This window comes from Myzus persicae, unplaced genomic scaffold (assembly GCF_001856785.1).
Source record: "Myzus persicae strain clone G006 unplaced genomic scaffold, MPER_G0061.0, whole genome shotgun sequence".
NCBI lineage: Eukaryota > Metazoa > Arthropoda > Insecta > Hemiptera > Aphididae > Myzus > Myzus persicae.
This window is the reverse complement of record NW_019102683.1, coordinates 3,009-30,907: the sequence shown is the minus strand read 5'-3', so window position 1 is coordinate 30,907 and position 27,899 is coordinate 3,009. Positions and strand designations below refer to the sequence as shown.

The window sequence follows — 27,899 nt, the reverse complement described above, 5'->3', positions numbered from 1 at the left end:
GTTCAAAACAAAATTAAATTGTATTTTTTTTTTTTAATTTTACATAAATATAGTAGCATAATATTTTATTGAAAATGTATTTTATTATTAGTGAGGATTATTAATAACTACAAATAACTCTGAAACTACGGAAATTCACTCAGGACATCTACCCACTTTATATCTGAAACTGAAATTCTAATTATTGTTCAGCATTGGTGACTGATGAATCCATACATAACCATCCAAACTGATTCTGATTTTACCAATAATTTAAATTTCATAGATTAATACAGTAAAAAAATGAAGTATTTTAATCTATTGAAATATCACCGTAGATTACCAACTTAAAAATCTCATGTACCTACCCATGTTATTTATTTATGTATAGATTGTTAAAAAAAGGTCGACCCCATCACTCGATTTAATAAAATTATTTACCTACTTTCTTTACATTCTGTACCTGACTTTAGTTATAATATTAAGTTAAATTTTGGAAAAATGTTCCCACTGGTAGTGCTGTTATGCAATAACCACAAATATGGTGTTGAATAACTTACTATATTATTAGTCTCAGTAAACCTAACTGCCTAACTAGTGAAAAAATAACGCAGTTACTATTGAACGCTTGTGACGATCTGGTGATTATATTAGATCAATTACAATGACTACGATTTCAGTGTATTTTTCCTTAGCGCTTTTATTGTCATTTCACTTTGACAATATAGTAAGTTTTGTGCAGAATTTTTTTCTCGTATCTAATTATAAAATAAATGACTATACTATTTGACTATACAGATGACTATACTTGTAGGAAATAAACATTAAATAAAATACTCAAACATATTTTTGCATTTTAAACAGTAAAAATAATGATAATATATAATCATATCATATTCATTTTTAGAATAGTGAAAGGAGGTTCTATGTGGACTATGAAAAAAATGAATTCATCAAAGACGGAAATATATTCCGATATGTTTCGGGATCAATGCATTATTTTCGAGTGCCCAGGCCCTATTGGAGAGATCGTATACGCAAAATGAAATCTGCGGGCCTTAATGCAATATCGTTGTAAGTACCTGACAAATTAAAAGAAAAATGAATAGACATTTAAACATTTTTCATGGTCAATTAAATTTCAAAAATATTACATAAAATATTTTTGGAACAATTAATTTAAACAAATTAATACATTTTTTTATTAAAGCAACAAAAAAATGTTTGCATCACACCAAAATCTCGATTTATGTGTCCAATGAAGAAATTATCACTCTGTATAATTGGCTGCTAATGTTATGTACGAAAATTAATTTTTCTATAGGATGTTGCATTTTATTTTTATCTATAAATAAAAAATAGTTCATGTTACAAATTATTATAAGATACAACCTAAACAACTTTAAAAAAATGCAGGTCATGTTCATGGTTCAATGTGTCTTATTAATACATTTCCGTTAACAGTAATATTCGTTATGGAATTTTCGAATGAGTTTTCTCAGTTTCTGAGTATTCTGTATAATATTATGATTATCGTTTATCGTAATTATGCATGAAGCCAAATGTCTATCCAACTTAATATTAGCTTATAATTACATATAGATTATATATATATATTTAGATTAGCTTATATCGGATTCTGATAGACAATTGGTTTTTATTGGGTAAGTAGGTAATTTAGTGATTCTTGTTTGTTTAAATAATGTTATAAGCCTATATAATATATATAATAGGTACTTATAATAATATACTTAATACTTATATAGGTACTCGTGGTATGGACGTTTGCGAAATTATTTTAATATTACTATTAAAGAGATGAAAACTTGAGCTGACTTACGCATTTTATACTTAGCGAAACGGAAATGTTTGAATTTCACAAACAATTTGTCAACAACAATTTTACCCTGAAAAAAATTATTATATCATTTTAAATTAATATAATATGTGAAACTAGCAGCGGTGCGGCTCTTGTTAATTTTTCCATACTGACTATGTATGATCACTGAAACAATAATTATCAGACTCTCAACTTATAAGTCAAAACCACATACTGTAGAACGGCCAATACTTACCCCAATGTAACATCGTTTCTAGTAATTTTAGTACCTAATAGTGAAATGTTTCAAGGTTCTTAGATTAATATAGTTTGATAATGAAAAAGTACCAACAATTTTATGAAGATTGAAGATTGAAGATAAATTCATAATATAATGTAAAATTTCATAAAAATTTAATCTCCGATTATAAACAAGTAGGTGCCTAATATATGTGGCATAATGATTTTATTTGTTATCACTAATAAAATGTTTGAAGAATCTTTACACATTTTCATGTTTAAAAAATATTTGTGAAATTAATTAAAAACATTTAAAAAAAATTACCTCATCATCGTCGGGTAATATGAAGTATAAAATGCAGTAATCTAACTAATTTATATAATAAAAGAATAATTAACTGTTTGTTATTTAAATGTACAACAAAAGGCAAAATCAGTATATTAGTAGATTATAAACTCAAAATCTAAGATACAAAATACCTTTTTTTCTGTATTAAATGTCCATGCATATGAACTGAGAAGAATCACAAAAGCGTACAGAACTGTGTGCGCGATAAAAAATGCAATATTTTAGAGCTAGTTGATTTTTGATTTCCACTAGAAACATCTAGTTTTCCACAAGAAACCACCCTCAAAGTTAAATTTTGAAGCACTTTTATTGCTCCAAAACATGTGATGACTGAAAAAACACACAACATTTATATTGCAATACATTCATCAACTTTCAGCTCAGATATCAAATTCTATAAACTAAATAAAGATAAAATAGGTTTCTTGTATCAGCAATATCATTTTAGCTTAAAATGTTGATTGAAATTTATGATTTATAAGATTATACCACATTATATTAACTAGATATGAAGGGAAGACAATTTTCGTTCATTCGCATACTGCGTATTTATAAGTCCATATAGTAGTGTAAACCAGGGCCAAAATCAAATATCTACCAATTTTTTCCCGGAGACAGTTAACAACCAAAAATAAAAATAAAAAGGGGGTAAATGTATGTCGCTCTGCTGTACAGTAGGTTACAAGTGGGTCACTGTAATAGATGGTGTTAAATTTGAATTCAATGATATAAAATCATTGTATACAAAAAATCATTCTGATCGAAGACCGTCTGTCAGTCTGTAATATTACTTATAGTAATTTAGTATATTATTTGATGATATTATTGTGATTAAAGTAATTTATTTTACTAGTAAGCATTAGTATATTAGTATTAAATTCGTTTTTGCCAAAAAATACATTTGAAACGTCATTGCGTATTTGCGTGAATGAAATTTAATAATTACTTAAGCGAAGTATATACTTTTAAAGTTTCAAGCACCCGCGAATAATATTTTTAATTTACAACAACATTACATATATTATTATTCTTGGTTATGTAATTTCATCCACATTTACTAAAAAAAAAACTGTGATTATTAATTTTTAGATTTTTTCGGTTACAGAATAACCTACTTGCATGGAACTTTGTTTTAATTTTCAAGTATAAAAGGTTGAAAATGTTGATAAAAAAAAAATCGTGCCTGTGTATTTTTAATTTTTTTCAACCGATATTGTAAATATAGGTATATCAGGAACCTTGTATACAATTTTCAAGCTTTTTGATCAAACAATTAATATTTTATTGACAACTATAGAAAATAAAACTAAAAAAATTTAAAATTAAAAATCTTCATTAACAGCTCAAAACGTCGGGGTGAACAGTCCTAAAATTTCTGTTATTTTAATTTTTCTCCTAAGCTATGATAGCTAGAAAGATGGTTGATAGCTCATTAAAAAGAGATTACTAATTAGATACAATATGTGGAATTAAAAATTTTAAAAAAATTGTGTAATATTTCACAGTTATAAAGAGTTAATTTTGCTGAATTTTCATTTAGCTGAGCAGATTTCCGAAACTGAAGAACGAAATTTTGTTTTTTGGAGTCTTGTTGAATTCACATTGGCTAGGAGAACTTCAGTGTAGATTTTCAGAACTTCATCTTCAATCGTTAATTCACTAGAAAGCTTTAAAGCTTAAAAACATAAAAAAAACGCCTAATTAAATGTGTTTTAAATGTTTAAGCTCCGTAGTGAATTAAGTACTAAAGATAAAGTTCTGAAAATCTTCAATGCACTACTTTTAGTCAATATGAATCTAACAAGACCCCAAACAACAAAATCCGTTTTCTGGTTTCGGAGATCTATCCCACTAAATGAAAATAAAATTCAGTAGCCAAACAAAAACAGATAAGTCATCATTTATCTTTTTTTTTTTTAATAATACTGATCGGTTTAAATCAGTTTTTAAAATTTTCATATTAAGTACATTATTCTTTATTAAGTTTAATAAATATGTGACTTAATAAATGAAACTTGTAAAATGACATTAATACCTCTTAAATTCAAACCAGTTATATTCAACCTACTTTATTCTACTATAATATAATATCTTCTCAATAAATTAATTTGCAATTAATAATTTCCTTTAAGTATAATTTTGGTTTAATCATATTGTAATAAAATATATACATATTACATACAGTTAATAAATTTCTAAAAATTAAAAGTAAAGAAAGATTAAATGCCGATCACTGACTTGTCCAACATTTTTTTTATCTATTATGATCTAAACTTTTTTAAGAACTAACTGCTAAGTAGTGGGAGGGTCCAAATTCTGAAATAATTATTAAAACATTAGATTATTGGTTCAGTTTATACTCAAAGGCACCCATTAAGTGATGCAAGCCCAAAGGGGTGGTCAGAACCGAAAGGAGTCAGAAGTCAGAAATTCTGACTCAGAATTACAGATTTTCTTATTAGATAGTATATCTCGTTTAATAATACCTATATACGCATTAAGACATTATCAATGATTCATAATTGGTATCAGAAAATGTGACAAATAACATAGACCTTATGGCGTTTACTAGTGTGAAGTGTTTGCGTAAAAAACTGTAGGTATTTAAACTCGTTAACATAGGTTATTTAGCGCTTATTTAAACCACTTGAAAACCGTTAAAAACTGGTCAGTGGTCACAACTAATAACTTAGTTATACATTAGTGATAACTGATAGGTAACCGGTAACTACCACCTCCAAAAATAATGATATTGGGTACAGGATTTTGAAAAAATTTACATCTCATTTTGCAAACAGTTTTAAGCCTTGGTGTAACACCTATAGGTACCTATACTGTTAAACACAAAGATATTATTAGGTAAGTGATAATTTATATTTGTCATATAGTCCTGATGGTTTTTATCTAATTATTAACTTTTATAGAAATTCGACATAAATCCATTATATACTATAGGCTATAGCATACGACAAATAGAGTTTTACACAAAAATAATTTTTCTCGGCAAAAGCCTATTATATTAAATTCAACATAAATTATGCACAAAAAATAAATAAATAGTATTAATATAATGTAATTATATTCAAAAATATTTACGTTTTACTTTTTCTAAAAGTATAAATAAAAACAAATAAAAAAAAAAACAGATATTTTTTAACCTTTTACTTGATACATAATATTCATCTGCACCTAGTTGTTTTTCCTTGTTTTCACACAGTGAGCTCAAAGTTCCGATCTTAAAATAACATAATCGCTTAAATCTGTACATATGAGGAAAACTGTAAATATAAAATGTTTATCACAATTTTGACCTCTCAAAGGGAAACAAAACGACATGCATTATGTCTTTCATACAAACGTACATCAAACCAAATTTTTATTTTATTAGCATCGACTTCGTGTTGGTATAACTTTAAAATTTAAAGGTAAGAATAATATCTAAGGCACTTCAAAGGATTCTATTAATTTGGATGTTCATTTTAAAGTGATTATAACCATGTAAAATATTAGAAATTTAAAATGTACATATTATAATTTGCTTAAAATTTAAATATCAATAAAAAAGATGCCATGCTCTAGTTATTATTTTTACTATTGCATTTGGTAATAGTCTAATAGTCTAATATTAAAGCTAAAAACACAAAATTGGTTCACAGATTTACTCTTCTATACATTAGTAAGACAGAGACAACACACTCGGTTCGACGTCCTTTTAGGGATTCACTACTATAGAGTGTAAAGTTAATTAAGGAGTTCAGGTAAAAACTATTTTCTAAATCCATACGAATTAATGTCTATAGATCCATACTGGTTTGGTAAGTGTGTCAGTCTAAATTTTTAGATTTTTAATTTCAATTGAATTTCAAATTTTTCCCAACATTTATAATCTATTACATTTTAAACATTTAAATCAAATAAATAGGAGTTGTGGAACGAAGTTGGAAAAAGTGGCCTGGCTGACCATAACTTTCAAGTAAACATTACAACAAATTCAAATCATTTACAAAAGTATAATCCCATTGTTAGATCTATCGGTATGATAAGTAAAATATTGGAACATTTTGGTTGAAATAACTTGTATTAAGGGGTAATACAATAAGAAAAATAATAATGTTGTTATACTTACTATGTTTTGGAATTATTCACCATGCAGTCAAGTCTATTGTGTACGTTTCACAGTTGGGCTTTAGTTTCATCATTCGTCTAAAATATTATCATATGCATTTGAATATTAGAATCATGTAATTAGAATAATATAATAATAAGTAAGGGACCTATTTACTTACATGTGATCAATGAACCTGAATGTATCAGTCTGAATACGTTCTATATCTGATGTAACACAGATTATATGACTAAGCGTAATTTTCTTCAACGAATTTATTTGATCTAAAATATACGAATTCGAATCAATTACTAGTTACGAATTTACAATTCAAAAAATTATAAGCGTAGAGGATTTACATTTCTTCCTAAATGGCTTTATCATTATTTTCTAAACACACAAATATTTATACTAATTTTACACTAAACATTTAAAATACCTTGAATTAATAAATTCACTTTTCCATGTAACCTACTAATACAAAAATAAAGAAAAATTGTTTTTATTTAAGTACTTTGTAGTAGCTGATAATACATTCAATATCGTTAGAAATAGATGCTAACTTACTGTCTTCGCTCAGAATCGTGCTTTATTCATATGAAACAAATTGTCATTTTAGAAATAAAATGTAATGTATCTATTAAAGCAACATACCTATACTCAACGACAGTGTACCTACAGTCGATACCTACAGCTGAATGAATTCGTCGGTTTTTTATTTTGTTCTTTTTCTTACCTGAAGTGAAGCTTCCAGGTTGATCTTTTACGTCGTAAAAGAAACGGTCGCCATTTCTAAATCTGTAAAAACTATCAGCAATAACACAACTTCCAGTAGGGCCAAACATAGATCCGATTACTTTATTTTCCAATAAAATTCCAACGTAATAATCAATATCGTCAACCGATGAATAGAATTGTTTTAACTGGTCAATTTTCTATAATAATATAACAAATCGAGGTAGGTAGTTTAAGTTTAATATTTCAAAACAAATGTGAATAAATTGAGCTAAGTGACATACTTCTGATGGAATGTAATCCGATAAATCATCAAATGACTTTACTTGTGGTAGTCCGCATAAACTTCTCATTTTAGTATAGGGTGGGAGACCGACATCACGACCGCGTTGTATGTCGTAAGACAGCAGATCAAATCCAGTAGTATTGATTGTTGGAGTTTCAATAAGAATATTTGAAATCTTTAAATAGAAATAGAAATCAAATTAATTATAGACATTTTAATAAATAAATTACTGCAAAATTACAAGGTTATTGTATGATGCTCGAGGTTCGCGTCCGGGAGTTTCTGTTAAGCCCCTAATTAATCCATCAACGTTACCAATCAATGAATTTGGTCTTAATAACGATTTGGAAGGTTCTTCCACTTCATACGTAGTGTAATTTTCGGACATATAGCTGTAAGATATTTATAAATCTTAAAATTAATTTGTTATACAATAGTACTTATTAAAACTTAATACTATGTCCATTTGTACATATTTTAGGTTACTTATAAGAGTGGATTTAAAATCATAAAAAAACTATTCAACTTGGATTCGTAATTGTATGTTTCTCTGATAATAATCATATTTGGCATTGCAATTAATGTCATTAACGTAGAATCTTTTGCAGTTGTATATCAATAGTTAAATTAATTGAATAATTGAAATAAGTTTGAATAATTTTAGTGGGGCTGATGTGGCTCGGTGGTTGGCCTCTGTCACTAACGTGTTTTGAGGCGAAGCATCGGCCGGCGTCGCTAGTTTTTTAGTAACGAATTCCACATACATAGCCCCACGTACGCGTGTTATTCAATCAACCATAACCCCCCACAAATGCTAACGGACATAGCTGCCGATACTTAATAAAAAATAAAAGAGAAATAGTTTGAGTATTTATTATAGTCTAATATTTTAAAGTTGTGTAATATAAATTATAATAAGTAATAATACTGGTATTTTGTAATCTTAGTTTACGATTTTTGAAATAAAAATGTATAATGTAAATACTTCAATTGGGCAGGAATTATATTGTGAAGTAATCGAAAAGCACCGCTGGTCATCTCTTGTGCCATAGAAGCTATTATTGTTGGATCATAATTTGTTTCGTCATTTAAACCATATTCACTGATATATTTTTCACCTAAAAAAAATGTGAATTATACAAAATGATTAATTCTTTAATTTTTAAGTCTTCCTTACCCAAAATTATCGGTAAAAAATGGTCATATGTAATAATTTGAGTTACAGCTGCAACGATTCTACGCGTTTCTTGGTAAATAGTCTCATCCGTCCATGAAGGGTGTTCTACTTGCAACTGGTTGGCAATATAATTATGGAATCTTAGGAATAAATTTTGAAATAATGCTATTCCTAAGTTCTGGTTAACATTTACGTCTCCTAAACATAAAATATAATTAATGTGAATTTAATAAAAATATATACATTTTTCTAAATAATAAAAAAATAATTAAATTAATTCATACGAAACTTAAAAAATGGAAAAGGATATATTATTATTTTAAATTTGATAACAATATGGATCACTGAATTAAAACATTTAATATGAAAGGAGGGAAAAATATACCTCAAGCGACAGAAGAATAGTATTAGTTTTTCCGAAGGAAGTTATAAAATATTATAAATATGAAAAAATGTTTTGATTGTTATGTAATTGACTAATGAAATTATAATGTTTTAAACAAAAACCATGTTAAGGTTTTCAAAATTTATTTAATACACTATAATAATAGTATAATAAGACTTATGTTACCTTAGTAGTTGAAGCCTTAATCCAAAAAAACAAATTGCATTGTAACATTGATTTTGTATTAAAACAAATTCTACACATATTTTGTGTGACAAAAAAAATTGTTCTGAATATGACCCTTATTGATTCATGAATATTTTAGGGGTTTTTTAATTTTAAATAAATAATTTGTCATTAACCTAACCTAACCTAACCTAACCTAACCTAGTGAAGTATTGTAAGGTATATCACTATTTCTGCATAATATATAACACTAAAATGAAAAACAATTAAAAACATAAAATCAACAGAAATAATTTTGATTTAAAAAAAAATATGAAGTCAGAGTTCAGACTCCAGAATATTTTTTTCTATGAGTATTTACAAAATTGTCTATTACCTGCAAGAAACGCTATCGTTACTTCAGTTTTATTTCCTTTTTTTACAACGTCACTTGGATCCTGAGGACAATACTTTTGTTTTTCAATTGTATTGTATTTTAATTGTCCTCCATTGAACAGACGCAATTCATTTGCCAAATCAGTATCTGAACCATACACATTTGACGAGTCGATATAATGCGTGTTTTTATTCAGCTATAGATTATAAATAAAGAAAAAATAAATGTGATAAGTTGAAGATAGTTGTTAGTCTGTTTTTAGAACCTATTTAACAACTGAACATAGTGTACTACTACGAAAAATTGAGTTTAAAAATTTTGCCACAGTAAAATTTGCTCATAACACAAAAAATATTTTACATTCAATTGTGCAATAAATGTGGAAATCACATTACATAATCATACTCATGTTTTTACATTATATTAAAAAATACAAGTTCAGTGTCAAGGACTTAACTTTTACTACAAGAAATAATTATTAAATGAAAATAAATAATATTTGAATTCGTATAGGTATAAATACATTCCAAATAATGTTCTGGTTTCATAATAAAATAAAAAATACTTACAACAGTATCAGGAACTAAGGAACAATTATAAGCTGGAGAAGTTACAAGACGCATGAATTTTAAAATAGTCATGTTTTTTTTTCCGTACGTTGGATCATCCGGAGATAATGGAATGACGGCTTCGCACTCTTTTGGCGGATTTTGGTCTTGACAATGGTCTAGGGCAGCTGTATAATAATATATACACAATGTGATTAAAAAATAGAAAATGATTTTTATTGTTTTATTGAAATTGTAGTAAAAGCTTACCAGGAAAAGTTGAATTGACACTACGAACTGGCGAATAAGCCGTATCGTGGGTAACGAATTGGCCCCATGGAACCAAGAGTTCGTTGTTTTGATGATCACAAATCCTAAGCGTGTCTTGGAACATCGTTAGAGTAAGGTTTCGAGCATTTGGCAACGGACTTCCATCCGATTGTACACGGAAAGTTGAGATCCCTTAGACCATACAACGTATTTTAATTTGAATAATCATAGTGTAGGTATATAGTTAATGTTAAAACAATACTTTCCTACCATAATAACCTTATATATTTTGAATGTAAAATTGATCTTAAATTTTGTTCTGATTTATCGATTATTATCGAGGCAGACATTGAGAATTAAATATTTTTTAAATTACCATCGCCAAACACCGGATCCATGTATCTATAAAAAGGAGTTAGTGCTGCACCCCAATTAGGATTTTGCAAATTATTGCATGATCCATTGACTGTCCTGTATTTTGCTTTAGGGTCACACGTTACTTGTGGTGAGCATATATCGAAATAATCATTGTTGATCGTTGCCACGCTAGTTAATCTCAGAGTGGATATTTTCTAAAATATGAAAAGTAGTTTTAAATTATTTTTAGTAATTCAATATTTAAAAATATATATATTTACCTTTGGTGTATTGAATAACATAAAAACCACATACAAAACAATTAATATGCACAGTAGAAGGGTCATGAAGAGCACCACGTTCCGTAATTTGAACCATTTCAATTTCGATTTTAACTTAGAACCAATAAGAGGGCTGAAAATATTAAGATGTAGCATTAGACAATGAAGTCCACATCATAAACTTTTTTTAATTTATAATAATTTAATTATATTAATTATATTGATTTATATTTTGACCTATAGGTAGTAAACATTTTTTTAATGTTTATCGATGTATTAAATTTATTTTAGACTTAGATAAGTCTAATTATATTGAACCGCTATAGTATTAAAACCGTGACCTTTAGGATTGTACATATGTACTCTAGACAAAATACAATCTTATTAAAAATGTAACAAAATTAATTTATTATAGTTATTATATAACCAGGAGGTATTACTTATAGAAGTTATTATATTTTTTAGTACTTAGTAATATAAGATTTGGTGTCATTTTTTGTATACAAATGTGTGTGGATTACTGATATTATACAGTTATAATAAATGTCTTGATGACTCTTGAGTGTCATCGATATGATTATTAATTTGTCAACATGTACACGACTGTGTTGGAATTGAATAATTCATATTTTTTTTATAAAAAAAGTCTTTCGTAAAATACAGTATTCTAATTTTAAGGTGGCAGGGATTTGTGATTGCATGAAATTGTGTCAAACATGGCGTATTTTGGAATATAGCAATCCTACAGCTGATGTACAGTTAAGTAATGTCCCATTTACATTATAATTAACAACATAGATGTAATTATAAGGTGCTTACTGATGTGCGAGTAGTTGAAGTAGTTACTACAATACAATAAAATTAATAACCGAATAATTTGTCGAATCTTAAGGTCTAAAACGAGTCTATCATAAATTGACTCACAAATGTTAAGCATCTCAATATTTAGGGTAGTTATTAGATGCGTCCCTTGCTTAACATTTTTTCTAAATTGTGGCTTAGATTTTTTTAGTGTACATTAATTTAGGTTGGAATTTGGTCCATGCTTTTTTAGCGTAAATACGAATTTCAGACTTCTGTCTATGTTTTTTTTGACTACATATTACTATACAATAGATGATTGAAAATATAAAGTATACAAATAAATGCAATGTCATATTATGAAACATAATTAGTAAAAAACTCGTTTGATAATTTTTCTTATAAATTTGAATTTGTAATTTGTAACTAATTATTGTCAACTATAATATAATATAATAAACAAGTTTTGAAAATGTAAAATTATGAACAAGACATTAATATTATGACAATATGTTATACCTATAATATTGAGATTGTTGACTGTCGTTATTATTAAGCGATAATATTATATTTATATACGTTGTATGATAGACACATCTCAAAAAGTAAATATTAATCAGGCAACAACTCAAATAAAACACATACTACTAGAATATAACGTTCTAAAACCAGGACAGTTCGGATTAAATCTTTTTTCGTAGTTATCTTTAGGACCCAAATATAGTACTTATACAACTAACGTTACTTTTTACACTCACTTTATACATTTTATTTTCACGAATATTTTATTAATAGGTACTTAATTTTAAATTTTAAATGATTAATGAATGTTACGTATAGTAAAAATTAAAATTCATAATTGGTATTAGGTACCTACTTTCAATGCCAAGTAAATGAGCTCTTTAATGGGCCTCAGATTATTGCACCGATGACAATTGACCCCTCCCCCCTCGAGACCATCTAAATACGCTACTTTTTAAGTATATTCTACTAAGTCTATAAGTCGACCAATCTAAATGATATACCTATTTTTTGGTTTTGAGTTATTGACAATAGACATATTTTTTTAGAATTTTTCAAGTCTGAATTTTTTTACCCTTTCGAAAAACCAACTATACCAAATATCTACCAGAAATTACCCTCAAAGCTTGTGACTGAAGCACGTTTACTAATGCAAAATGTGACGACAAACGTAAGCAAACACTAATTTATGTCATTACAAAACCAATGCATTCATCACTCCGCTCAAAGTATAAAATAACTCATTGGAATACACACTTGCTGGAAAATGTAATAGGTATCAAGTTATAATTTTTATTAATTGTAAATTTGTTATGTAGCAACTGATGTAGATTCTATCATTAGAAATTATAATATCTGGATATTCTAGAGTCTAGAGCAAAGGCCATATAATTAAATTCATTGGTCATTAAAAAAATTAACAAAACTATTTAGTGAGTTACATACTTATAAAATATAATACTTAAATTAATTATGGCACTATAATTATTTCTAATTACAATAGTTCCAACTTCCAACTCATCGTTTGCTACGTCTGATAATTTATCTCCCATGGTTTTTAAAATGATAAACATTGGTTTGTTCGTAATTATATTTTCTTCAAATTTAGTGTACCTTATCATAAATTGTGTGAAAATGTATTTATACATTTGTATACAACAACAAACACGTCTTTATCGTTCGTTGAACATAAAACATATATTATATTCCGAATACAAAGTAAGTAACTGAAATTTCCTTAAAAACTATTATACTAGAGACTACAGTATCTACAAGACAGAGTCAGCTGTACGTACTCATAACTCATAAGTAACCATTTTATAATATAACCATGAACATGACCGATGCAGAGGTGGCTCAAATAGGGGGGGGGCGCACGGTCCCCTCCCAAACCCTTATTACTAAAAAATTGTGCATTATTAAAAACAAAATGACAAAAATAACATTTTATAACATCGAAAGTTTTTTGAAAATTATGCCCTAGACCCCCCCCCCCCACGACCGGGTCACTGGAGGCACCCCTGGACCGAGACAATAGCATATGAGTACCAGCCATATATATTATATGACTTTCAATACATATTAATTAAACGAGAAATATATACTTGTAATTTGTGTATTTTTAGCTTAAGGACGTCTCACATTTTTTGAAAATCAAGTGTGGATTAATTTATAACGTATTTTACGTATTACATATAACAACAGAATAATTAATTTAAGTATTTAAAAAAGTTATGTTGAAAACGGTCAAAAGCGTATTCTCTGAAAAATGTATTTAAAAAAATACATAAACAAACAGAGACAACAGAAGGGACATAAGAATTTTAAAATATACCTATATACAGTTAGTTTAGTCACCAAAAATTCCCACATGTCACATACTATACCTAATTAAAATTATATCTTGTTTCTATCAAAATGATGACAACTTCTCTGTAAGCTCTCCAAAATAATTTTTGTCATTCATCTTCTATTAGTTATTAGTTTTAAGTATCTATAAATAACCTCATTGTACACTAGTTGTCCGCACAATCATTGCACATTTCCTTTTACGATCAAAAATTATATTCTTTTAAATTTTTTGGTGTAAACGTATACATCGTATTATTAATTAAAACTAAATTATTTTATATATTGTAAGTTCTAATAATAATGGTTAATGGTTTTTATATAATATACACTTAAATTTATTAAAAGCGTTTTAATTAACAAAAAATAATATACTCACGAATCTTCATTTATTAACGGTTTATCTCTACTTCTTAAAACGTTTCCCATTTTACATGAGGAGATTACCTACCTACAACGAACTACGTTAGTGAATTGAACAATATTCTGTAGTATCTGTGGATGGCTGCATTTAAACTGAAAGTAATAAAGAGCTGTTTCCCGGTCTCCCCGTACTACATCGAATAACAACTATCGGAATTATTCGATTGTGCTGTTTGAATACCAGAATTATTTTTATTCTTAAGTCAGCTAATGGTAACTTTTATTAATAATAATAATATTGTTTTTCCATTGTATTTTTTAAATAGATTATCATTCGAATACAAAAAAATAATCATATAATTGCATTAAATATATGTAAAATAATGAATGCATTAAAGCATTTAAGCATATACTTATCACTTAAATTATTTTATTTGATGATTATTTTATGTTAGGTCGTATGGTAGTCTTATACTTCACATATTTATTAAACTCGTGTAAAAGAAATTTAAAAAATAGTATTAGTAAATTATCGATAGACAACTATCGATAAGAACATGCAATACAAAATATAGTGGGTCACGTACTCACGTGTAGCATTATAACGCTGGCACGATCGCGGTGCTGTTGCCTGTTACCAGATACTCGTAATCTGATGTATACTCATCGCCAGTTTATACGAGCGTTACGTAAGAAAATAATAATAATTTATTCATAACAAGATTTTAATAAGCCATATTATTATATAACCTCTACCCAAGAGGTTCTTAAATTGTAAACGCGAAATACCATATAGTCTACCATAAGTCTGCCTCAGTAACTTGTTTATAATGTTTGTACACTGTGCTAAAATAGGGTTTTGCCGATAATATGCATGTGATGAAAACTATGACATGCAATGAAAACAGCTCTGGAATCAATATTCATTTTATTATTTTACATTTTCATACGCCCATTTCGGAATTACAGTCAGTATCATGTAGAACGACGGACCGTAAAATAATATGTCGTTGTACGGCCGGATGTTTTTGTATAAATGTACATAATTTTATTATAAAATATAAATAAAGGGAATTTTTCTGGGACCTTGAAATTAACGTCGTTTGACCGTGTCGTTATAGATGTACCGGCTGTGCTTATAAATGGATTGGTGCTGCGACAGGAAAACCGGTTTTCACCTACCTACCCAGTCGCCGTGTGATGATATAACTGCTAAGACGCCACCGCGCAGATGCATACACCCACCGCTTTGTAGTGGTTCTTAACCTTTATGCCTTGGCGACTTATTATGATATTTACCCAATATGTCATTCTATCTTTTTGAAAATAATGCTCAATGTGGTTCAGTGAGGGCTACACACGACCCACCCAACCCACATTAATATTTTCAACTAACCATAACTAAAAGAAACTTATACTCATAATTGATAACATTTTTTTTACTCATGTTAGGTAAGCAGGTACTTGTATCATTCAAAATTATTCGCGACCTATAATCGGCAACCGTCAAATCTTAATTTTTTGTTCCAAAAAACCTATCTTTCGTAATTCATCGGTAGCGATTTAATAAACAATTGTAGTGATATATACATTTTTTTGTTAGAAAGAATTTTAAAAAATGTTTTTTTTTCAGTTAATTTATGTCTAAACCAACAAAAATGATTTCATTAAATGCTTAAATATGTTAAATAATTTAACTTACTAGTTACGTCTGTGATAAGCGTTTAAAGTTTAAATGTCTACAAAATCCGTCAAAATCACGAAATTATGTCAATTATTTTGTAATTAAAATTTATAAAAAATTTTATTTGTGCACTAATAACATGAAAACTGAATGCGAGATTCCGCATAAGTTTATTTTTCCGGAATTAAAAATAAAGTTTAGCATTAAACTACTTGGTACATTTTTTTTTATAAATTATTGAAGTTCAAATACCGATGCCATTACATTTTAATTATTCAAAAGTATAGGAAATAACAAGTTTTGTTAGTTTATTGCATAATTCAAAACATAGTAATCGTAAAAACTTGAAACATTCCACTATTACTAAATTACTAAAGAAACTAAAATATTCAACACATAATGATTTCAAAGTAGTAGGAATTATTTTAGACTACGTATAGAAAATTATGCACACAAAATTATTCACACCGTTCATTGGTAAGTCAGTATGAACTTGTCTGTAAGGAAGGGCGGATTGGGGAGAGATTTTGGCCATAAATTACAAAAGTAGCAGCCCACTTCTAAAGGTGGAGTCATACAGAGAGCGGTTACAGGACGCCGGGCGGGCAGCGATCCGGTTGTAATATTTTACAGAGCCCGCTTTCTGTTTGAATGACGTGCCTAGTATTGAATTTTAGCCAACATGTATCAGTTTAACATAACTACAATTATTTTTTACACATTTGGGAAATTATGCACTATTAAAACTTAATTAGTATTCAATATCGATATCAATAATTTTTTTTTAAATTTTATTTTCTAAAATACTAGTTAAAAATAGTAATTCGAAGAAGGGTCTAGTCCAGAAATCTCTCGAATTCTAGGCATCAAAATCTGCTCTTGCTTATATGTTAATAAGATTTAGTAACGTTACAACAATTACTAAATAATTTACGCATTTTGTGATTCCCATAAATTAGTTAAGCCTACTGTGTTACTAATGGAAAATCGCTATAAAATAATTTATCATATTTTATCCGTGTTCTCTTTTCCTTGGTCTTTTTTTCCGGACTTCATTTCAAATACGCAAATATAACACATTTTTATAAACAAAATAAATGCTTATAAATCAACAATATAGGGAAGTCAGTAAATAACTACTGAATAGTGAATATAGCTAGAACACTATTGAGTGTATTGAGTCATTGGGAATGTCACTGTAATGAATCAATCAATAATGATAAATTATGGTATGGGTAGTAATTTTTAATCCTAGAAAAATAAGACAACAGAACAAAGAACACGGAAAAAATAACAACAATTAAAAAATTTAAAATACATCAATTGATTAGGTATTAAAATTAAAAAAATATTAGGAAGAATGTACACTTGATACACTTGTTTTTTAAAATATTGAAATATAAAAAATATTTCTTTTGAAAAATATTGTTTTTAATTGTATGAATAAAAAAAATAAAACTTTTGACAATGATTATAAATTATAATAACATGATATTATCATGAATTCATTTTTTTAAAACTTTTTTTTATATTTAAATATCAAATGATTTATAACTATGGACCGGATTTATATGAATTTGCATGTCTTTTTCTAAACAGTCCGAAAAATAGCTAGGTAAGCTACAAGTTTGAGTTGTTGTCAATAGATTTGCAATAGAAACTTTAATTTTGCATATTTTTGCATATTTTGTAATTGTTTGACATGTTCAGCATATTTCTGTATTTTACGGTTTTTAAATGCATAATATGTAATATTTTGCTTATTTTAGTTATAATTATTGTCCATGTAGTTTGACAAAGTCGTTTTATTACCTTATCTGAGACCTATCGGGACAAGTATTAGTAATCTGTTATTGAGGAGGTTTTCGTAAACATACATTAGTCGTGTTTGTCGTGATTCAAGTATGTGTAATTTATTTTCATTTGATTTAATTTATATATATTTAAATATTTAATTTTCAGATTGAAGTTACGATATTTTGAAATAACTACAAATTGTGAATCGTATATATAAAATAAATAAATAAATAAAAAATATAATATAATTTTATGAACCTAAAGATACGAGTATACAAAATAATGAACATAAGATATTTTTTAATCGATTTTTTTGCCTATTTTTTATTTTATAGCGTGTATTCCTACAAAATAAGGGCATAAATGCATATTTTATAGTGCATTTTTCTGATGTTTCTATAATATAGAAACCGGTCCCTATTTATATCATATTTTATTATGAAAACGAATCATATTGTGAATAAACTGTTGACAATTTGACTTATTAGTTTTTTAACAGGTATATATACAAAATAATTATGAAGAAATATTTTTTTTTGTAAACATTAATTGATATATTTAAAAATTACTGTTCTTTTTTCAGTTTTTTTTTGTCTTGGTATTTTTTACCGATTACTATATGGAATAGTTGAAACTGAAAGGTTAATATTTAGTTTTATAACATTTTATTTGCAAATACAGTAGAACATCTTTAATCTAAACTAAGTAGGGCTCTAGTTTGTCCGAATTAATGAAAGTCCGGACGAAACAAATTACTTGTTAAATAAACCGAGGTACATATTTAACGTGGGAAAGTGGAAACCGCTCTGCTGTACATTTAGGTGTCGGATTGTACTAGAAACAACATTGGGAAAAATATTTTTTTCAAATATATTCCACTTCCAAAACCTCTGCGAGCCGAGTATCTAAAAACTTCAATGCTTTTTCATTCAGGTCTACGGTTTTAAAATACTTTGAATCGGAAAAAAATTAAATGTTGTCACAAAATCCTATGTCACTTGTTTTAATCAGATGAGCGATTAATGCATTATAAAGAATAAATGTTTCGTTAGATATAAATTTGTGAAATGTAATCTTTATTTTTAGTTATGTAGAATGGAGCTTACATGAACCATATTCCGGTGTATACGATTTTGAAGGACAAGCTGACATAGAACACTTTTTGACAATTTCAAAACAAGAAAATATGAGTGTACTTATTAGACCAGGGCCGTTTATCTCAGCTGAAAGGGACTTGGTAAGTATTAACTATAGCATGAAAAAATATTGTTAAATTCCAAAGTTATAAATTCAGGACTCGTAACATCGCATATTTCGAAGTACCTAACCGTGATATTTAAATATGTTCTTGTTTTAGCACTATTTTATGCTAATGCAGTCTTTTAAAAAAATGAAAATAGATCATCGTTTTATACTATTTATATAGAAATTTATCACATAATAATCATGAGATTGATAAGTTTTCATTGAGTCTCGGTGATTCCATCGATAAGAGGACCTTTACGTGTATCACGATTTAAGATAGACAGGTTGCGCAATGATTTTGAGCCGCAAATATAATACAATGTATAATACTATAATCTTAAAATTGTCAGTTAAATTTAAAATGTAAAAAGTACTAATAAATGATTAATGATATGAAATTGTATACTTTTTGGCCGATGTAGCGTACTAGTGTTAACTGTACTTCTCACTGAATAGAGCAATTGTTTCGGTGTAGGAACGTTCATCCAAAATTTATGGTATTGTATGGGGCTTTACTCAACCTGTCTAACTTAAATCGTTATGCACTGATGATTGTTAACACGTGGTATCATTATTCGTCGAAGTCGAGCAAATTACTCAATTACATCTATTTGTATTTTCAGTACTCCTCGATATGAATTATCGTATAATTTGTTAGAGTGAATTGAAAAATGTATTGATTTTATAATGTGTTTTTTTTTTCTTGGGGGGGGGTCTGTACAAGATAACTTACCTTCGAAATAATGCTTCGATTTTTTTAGTATCTTTACTGGTGGGGAGGTGAATCTTGTTGGTGCATTCGAGGGGTCAAGATTTAAAATGTCAAGTACTTTTCAAAAACGCCTGGAAAAACAAAAACATTTTGAAGAAAAAAGGACATTTAGACAAACTCGGTTTTGATTTTTGGTGTGGGTAACTCTAAAAATAACCGTAGGTAGATACATTAAATGTTCACAGAATGTTCATAAAAGCATTTTAATATTTTATGTACACCGTAAAACGTCTTAAGAAAATATAGTTTAAAGGTCGTCACAAATTGTTACATAGTAGCAGTTGAAAAATATAAAAGGCAAAATAGGATTTTTATATGTATTTTACCTTCAAATTTTGAAACGTTTCATCGAAAACTTGAATATTTGCAAATTATTTTGTAGTTAGAAATGTATTAATTTTTTAATTTTTATAGCTAAAGATTGAAAATGTATAACCAGGATTTTCACAAATATATTATAGGTACTGTAACCAATATATCTAAACAAATGTATAAACATAGTTTTACTTTTTAAGTTTAAATATTGACGAAATTAGATAAATTAGATATTAAACAAAGAATAACAATTTTATCATTTTTTTTTTTTTGAAACCTTAGAATATAATATATACACTGAACAACAATATTTTGTTTGATTTCAAATGAAAGGTATTATTATTTTTGAATAATATTTTTTGTATAGACTCAGTTTATAATTGATAGATAAGTTTGTATAAAAATATTATAAAGCACTCAAATTACAAAGAATATCAAATAGTGTTTATGGAATTATACAACAATAAAAAATATGTATCATTGACCTTTTTTAAAACCAATAAGTTCATAATGTAGTTCTAAGTCTAAGATTAAATATCCCATTCAGAGTTTACAGAAATGGATATTTAAAACTGCTTTTGAAATACAATATATTATTTTGTGGACACAGTTTCTGTTTACAAGAATATAAACAGGTTTCGCGTGAAACATTGTAACTGACTTTTTTTAGAATTCATGGCGATTTTGCGTGAACCACCATCGCAAGGAAGGAATGTATAGTGTTTACATATACATTTCATGAGAAATTTGAATGCTATTATTTTTCAGACGACTGGTTTAATAAACCTGGAAAATGTTTTGTACTTGATTAGTTTTTTATTGTTCTTTTTTTAAAACATTGCAGGGTGGTCATCCATATTGGCTGTTAAAAGAAAAACCTAGTTTACATTTTAGATCCAGCGACCCAAGTAATATTAATATTATATTATATATTTATCCTTTATTATTCAAAACTATAAGCCTCACATATTTTTATAGACTTACTTATGTTTTGTTTATTAAGTATTAACCTATTATTACTTATTTATACCTTGAAAAATGATGTATATATGATGTTTAAAATCAGAAAAATACCTCAACTTTTTTAACTTAAAATAATTTATATTATATCAAAAGTCAAGACCTTGATGCTGATCGTCGGTATGGACACTTGTGTCTCGTTCTGTACTAAGAGTTTAGTATATAGGTATATTAATATTATAAATAAATATTAAATTTAATAATCATAGGTTTTCTTCGCCAAAAAATCCAAAGTTTGAATTATATGAGATTAATAAAATATACGGCTATTAAACTATTTTTTTTATGTATTTTATAATTTGAGAAACTTATCAACAATTTGATCAATTCGATTTCATGATGTTCCTGTATCATTTCAGATTACACAAAGTTTGTGAAAAGATGGTTTTCAGTATTAATGCCGAAAATAGTTCCGTTTTTATATGGAAATGGTGGAAACATAATCATGGTCCAGGTGAGTCAACATTTAAAATGCATGGTAGTTGGTATTTTATAAAACACACGTCTTCTTTTATATTGAAATTCATGCAGTTACTCCATGTTAACACTCCGAGTTTGGAATTCTTGTTCAAAAATACCTAAAGATTTTGTAACTGTTTTGCAGCGAAATGTAATCACAATTATTTTATTTGCAACATACAAGGAAGTTGAAAGAGTCTTGAATTTACTTGATATTTTCTCAACATTTTGAGAAATTCTCGTAACCAAATATAACTTTTAATATTTGAAAATTAAGATTTAACTTAAATCCCGTAAAAACTAAGAACCATTTTAATTTAGGGAGTCACATTCGTAACGAAAATGTAATCCTATTCTTAAAATTGATTTTGATACAACGTTGTTCACTTACACCGAGTTACACCACTAGTTAGTTATTATAGGTATAGGTAATACAAATGAACAATTATTCCATTGGGAAATTTCAGGAACTGGAATGTCATACAGTATACAGTACATACAATTATTTATTAGGTACTTATTGGCTATTATTTATCAACTTATTTCCAAGCCTACGTTGACAGGGTTGACGTTTAAGAAAAAATTGTTTGTACTACAATATATTGCTATGTACCTTGTTTTGCATTAAAGTCATTAATTTTGAATTTTCGATCTCAATCATAAATGAAAAATAAACATATTTTGTATTCATTTAAATTAATTACATTACTTATCTTGAATAACTGAGTCATCTCTAATACAAAATATATTTTATTCTTACTTAGATAGAAAATGAATACGGACATAACGATTTAGGGAGCTGTGACACGGAGTACAAGTTATGGCTTAGGGATTTAGTCCATCACTATGTTGATGAAAAAGCTCTACTTTATACGACCGACGAATGCAATTTATCTTTTTTAGAGTGTGGAAAGATACCAAATGTATTCGCTACTGTTGATTTCGCTGCAGTTGTTAATGGTAAGTTAAAATTGAATCGTTCTATAATATTATAAGTAATAAGATTACTTATTGATGACTTATTTTATTACTTATTGACATAGTATCAATACCTATTGCAAGGTTACCAGACTAAAAAATAAATAGGTATTTCCCAAAACCATTATTGTATATGACTCTTAATATAAATGTAGTTCAAAAACATGTGTTAGATGTATAACATCAGTCGATATAGTATAAATAAAATACAAATGCATGACACATATTTTAATAATAAGTGTCTAGACAGTGTAAAATAAGATTTGCACAATTGATGTACTTCCACAATACTTAACACTTATAAATTTATTACTTATGAATTACTAGTCAAAAATTCGATTTTTATGCATCGAAGTACACCAAAAAATATTCTACTTCATAATTATGGATTAAAAATATTATTTTAGAAAAATGTTGTTTTTAAAGATTTAAAATTATGTAAAAAATATTTTAAAAAACAAATAGCTTTTGATATTATTAGTGTCTTGCGTTAAATAGATCACTCGGTATATACTCACTAGATATATCTGGCTGTAACTATAATAGTTAACTGTGATAAAATCAAGTTATTCTAAGTAAAAGAACAAGTTATTTTATCACAGCTATTTTTGGATATTTTTCAAGTCAATATGATATTATGTGCATCTGTAACTAAACTTAATTTCTTATAGTAACTGAGTGTTTTGATCATTTGAGACAAGTTCAAAAGAAAGGGCCATTAGTTAACTCTGAGTTCTACGACGGATGGGTAGCTTTTTGGGACAGCCCGCGGCCGGTTAGAAATTCCGAGGACATAACACGAGTATTAAAATATTTTTTGGCGACCAACGTATCATTCAACTTTTTCATGTTCCACGGAGGAACCAACTTTGGATTTACTTCAGGTGCTAATACCAATGGGACAACTTTAGATAAATCGGGCTATCGACCGCAATTGACCTCGTACGATTTTTCCGCTCCGCTAGACGAAGCTGGTGATCCGACAGAAAAGTACCATGCTATTAAGCAGGTCCTTAAAAAGGCGGTAATTAAAATACATTTGAACTATTATAAAAACATTTAAAATAATTTAGTGGAATACATGAATAAATATTGTCTTCAAAAGCACGCAGGTATTTCAATGTACAACTTCTAGTAGGTCTCCTTATTCTACGTGTACTGTGTATCACGTGAAATTGAGGTTCAATTTACATGATCCATTGCTTAAAATGTTCAGCGAATGTCTAATTTTATTTACTTATTTACATCTCACTTAATTAGTTCTCTATTTTTATTCGTAGGTTAAAGATGTTTTACTCATATAATAATTTTAGATTTCCCACCCTTCCATGACAAATTAATTTGACCGCCACTGATTCGTGAACACGTATGTTTTGTATTCATTTAAAAAGTAAGACCCCCATGTAGTTTAAATTAACATTTTTTTTAAATTATAAATACCTTTTTTCCGTTTTTCCACCGGCACCAGAGGAGCCTTTGTTTGAACAATACTACTTCTCTGCTACCATCGTTTAGCGATGAATAAAATTAATTTATAAATTCACACAATATTTAACATACGAATATATGCAAAATATTAATTATAAATACCAAGGTACTTTGTTTTATGATTCATATAACATATCTAACCTATCCTTGGATTTAAAATTAAAGTTTCATGAAAATAAAAATTGAAATACTGGTCGGAAAATAGCTACTATAGGTACGTATTGTGTACTTATTGCACTGTTGATTAAATACGGATATCTTTAGGTCTAGATTTAAACTGAACAAAAACTGAAAAACGTAATTCACAAAAATCGTTTTATTACACAGATGTTAAATTTCAATAAACTATTGTTGAGTTTGTGTCCAAAATTGTTGGGAATATTAAAATGTGCTTTAAATAAAACTTTCGGATGAAGTACACTGGTACACTAAAGATAAATTATATTTAAAACTACTTATAAATAATGAAATGTTTATAATTTCTATAATAATAAATAATATATATTTATATTAAGACAAATTTTACAGAATTTTCCAACCACGTCAACTCCGAAAATTTCACCAAAAGGGCATTACGGAACCGTAAATATGTTGCCCGTGGTCAGTTTATTTGACAATGTAGCCCAGCGTCTTAAGCCAGTCTTAAATAACGTACCATTATGCTTTGAAGATATGGATATTAATCATGGACTAGTATTGTATGAAACTAATTTACCACCGATTGGAGGATTGACCAAATTACCACTAGTTATAAAATCACTTGGTGACCGAGCAATCATCTTTTTGAATAATGTACATATATTTATTTATCATACCTATATTTATACATAATATATAATGATAATTTATTTGAATTCAACTCAGATAGAATATTTTTATCGTATATTAAAAGTTGCTTACATGAGCTGTAACTGTAAGTAACCTACTCTTTAAGCAGGTGATATATATATAAATTATAAATATAATATATATATAGTATACTCATGTCACATGTACACATAATAATATAATATATCATTTTGTTATACTTAAATACCTAATCAATTTTAATATTTATAATCAATGGGAGTCTAATTTGTCATTAATACTTTGATCGTGAAAATTGTGATGATTGAAAAATAGGTGGTTACATACATCTATAAACAATTATATTCTGCATTAAGTTCACTATTACTAATATTATAATAATACAAATTTAGAAGTTCAATAACAATAATTTAATAAACTATATTCAAAATAAAATTAGTAAGTAAAAAGGTCGTTGAAGACTGAAGAGAATAAATACCGTATGATAGAGATAGCATATATATAATAGTTATTTGGTTATAAATAATTGTTCTTAAATTTTAGTTTCTGTTTGAAGATATTTAATATGCAATTATTTCATAGGTGAAATTAAATACTACTAATGATGTTTATTTAGGTGAAATTAGGAATAATGAGCAGATCTAATAGTAATACGACGATGGAAATATCAGTAATCGGTAATAATCAAAAGCTGAGCATTCTTGTCGAAAATCAAGGCAGAATTAACGACAAGAGGTTTTTGGAGGATATAAAGGTATCTTCGTGACATACTGACATTTGATATTAAATTGAGTTAATGTAATAATAGTTAAACTTTAGGGGATTTTATCAAACGTAACTCTAGGAAAATACACCCTAGGTCCGTGGGTAATGACTGGGTATCCGTTAAACGAAACATCGTGGTTAGAAACACAAAAAATTCAACCAAATATCAAACCACCAGCTTTTTACAAAGGAGTTTTCGTCATACCACAAGATAATAAACACACAAAACCATTGGATACATTTTTAGATACGTCTGGATGGTCAAAGGTTTGTCGATTACTTTAAAATAATATTATTAGTTCGAGTCTTACAAAATAAATATTCAAAGCGATCATGGTTCATACTGTTTATGGGCAAAATATTATCAAGGGCCACGTAGAATTTTGTTGATGTTTTAATCATAGCTTACATGAAGTAACGCTAGATTAAAATAAGCTAGAAACAAAACAATTAATAAATTAACTTAAATATTGAGCATAAAAGAGTAAAACGAAATATACCAAGTGTAAAATGTGATTTTAAGTATTAGTATGACAAAGAGAAAATAATTCAATAATTGTTGTAATTTTGTAAGAAATTTAATGCTGATTATTAGTTTAAGCTTTAAAATATAAATAAATAATAATTTTAAAAAACAGTTGAAAATAAGTTTGTGTTCAATGCATAATAGGTATACATCATACAATATACTTATGTCCAAAAGCACGGTGCTCGGATCCCTGAGCTGTGAGCATAGGCCTCGTTCACTCTGCTCTAGGGATGGCCATGGCTCTTGGGTATGACCTTACGATATAAATGACAGAATGCTAATGAGTATTATTATTTAATAGAAAACAATAAAACATAATATTTATCACTGTCAGAAGAGTTAATTTATCAATAAACAATCACATTACATCATATATTATTATACATATATGTTATATTATATAATTATTCATATGTCTTATCATTATAATAAATGTATAATTGAATTATTAATATTCCACATGTTTACTACGAAAAGGACCATAATGTCTTATTTTTAATTGACAAAAAAAATTGAGATAAGAATCGTCAACTATAAAATATACCCTAAATTACGTAACTTATTTTAACTAAATAATATTCCAAAGATTATTCATGAATATTGTAGAGTTGAAAAACTTACAATTATTTTATTGTAATTTATAACTTATAAGATCTACTATTTTTAGGGTTTTGCATTTATCAATGGAATTAACATCGGTAGATATTGGCCAGCAGTAGGTCCACAAATCACACTATACGTGCCAGCTCCGTTCTTAGTTCCCGGACTTAACTCTATAGTGATGGTAGAACTTGAAGGAGCTTCTGAAGATTTCACTGTCAAGTTGGTTGATAAACATCGTTTGGATGGATAATTCAAAATAAAAATAATGTTCAGAAAATATAATGTATGTTATTCATATGAATAAACAAAAATAAATATAATCTATATTCCTGTGTAATCGATGTACCTTGTGGCTCGCTTTGTGAACTAATTTAACCGATATGGACTATTTGACTGTGGTGGGTTGGATATAGCACTTGATTTAAATTGATCGTGGTTCAAACTATTCCCTGCATATTTCCATAATTTCTTGCCTATAAAAAAATTTGAAATTTTCACAAAATCGGTTAAGTAGTAGTTTTTGAATAATAGAAACTGGTAAAAGCGAGTAACCCCATAAACGGAACGATTTGATGCATGCTTTTATCTCATCTGTCCGAGTGACCAATGGCAACCATTTATCTACAAAAAAATACTAATGTGTACTAATATTTTCTTATATTACATGCTATTATAATCTGTAAGCTGTAAAAATGTAACGAGTGTAACCAATAAAAACCATTTATAAACAAAAAATGTTCGATTTCCATCGTAAATCTCAAAATCCTTGTATGAGCACCTCTCCGGGTTGGAACAATCGGGCACAGCTGT

The 27,899-nt window shown here is 27.7% G+C and overlaps 2 protein-coding genes and 1 long non-coding RNA gene across 4 annotated transcripts; 1 reads left to right on the top strand and 2 right to left on the bottom strand.

Annotated features, from left to right (window-relative positions):
* Positions 1-46: 46 nt before the first annotated feature.
* Positions 47-27,415, top strand: LOC111032952 (beta-galactosidase-like). Of its 2 annotated transcripts, XM_022313450.1 has the most exons (11): positions 47-706; positions 887-1,053; positions 19,195-19,345; positions 21,285-21,348; positions 21,820-21,914; positions 22,684-22,879; positions 23,569-23,921; positions 24,914-25,177; positions 25,809-25,946; positions 26,012-26,224; positions 27,154-27,415. In XM_022313450.1, exons 1-11 carry the CDS (start codon positions 644-646, stop codon positions 27,337-27,339), a joined length of 1,890 nt encoding a protein of 629 aa, XP_022169142.1. In that variant the 5' UTR covers positions 47-643; the 3' UTR covers positions 27,340-27,415. The 2 variants fall into 2 exon arrangements, with proteins under 2 accessions (XP_022169142.1, XP_022169144.1); XM_022313452.1 differs by lacking the exons at positions 47-706; positions 887-1,053 and adding an exon at positions 11,511-11,851.
* Positions 1,162-2,345, bottom strand: LOC111032953. Its single transcript, XR_002604355.1, has 2 exons — positions 1,820-2,345; positions 1,162-1,324 (listed from the first exon to the last, which is right to left on the bottom strand). It is a non-coding gene; the product is annotated as an uncharacterized LOC111032953 (long non-coding RNA).
* LOC111032951 (peroxidase mlt-7-like) lies at positions 5,566-14,797 on the bottom strand. The gene is made up of 14 exons (XM_022313449.1): positions 14,644-14,797; positions 11,094-11,226; positions 10,832-11,027; positions 10,456-10,647; positions 10,207-10,373; positions 9,638-9,833; positions 8,691-8,888; positions 8,499-8,631; positions 7,755-7,905; positions 7,512-7,688; positions 7,229-7,427; positions 6,674-6,776; positions 6,514-6,590; positions 5,566-5,665 (listed from the first exon to the last, which is right to left on the bottom strand). Exons 1-13 carry the CDS (start codon positions 14,691-14,693, stop codon positions 6,530-6,532), a joined length of 1,956 nt encoding a protein of 651 aa, XP_022169141.1. The 5' UTR covers positions 14,694-14,797; the 3' UTR covers positions 5,566-5,665; positions 6,514-6,529.
* Positions 27,416-27,899: the final 484 nt, after the last annotated feature.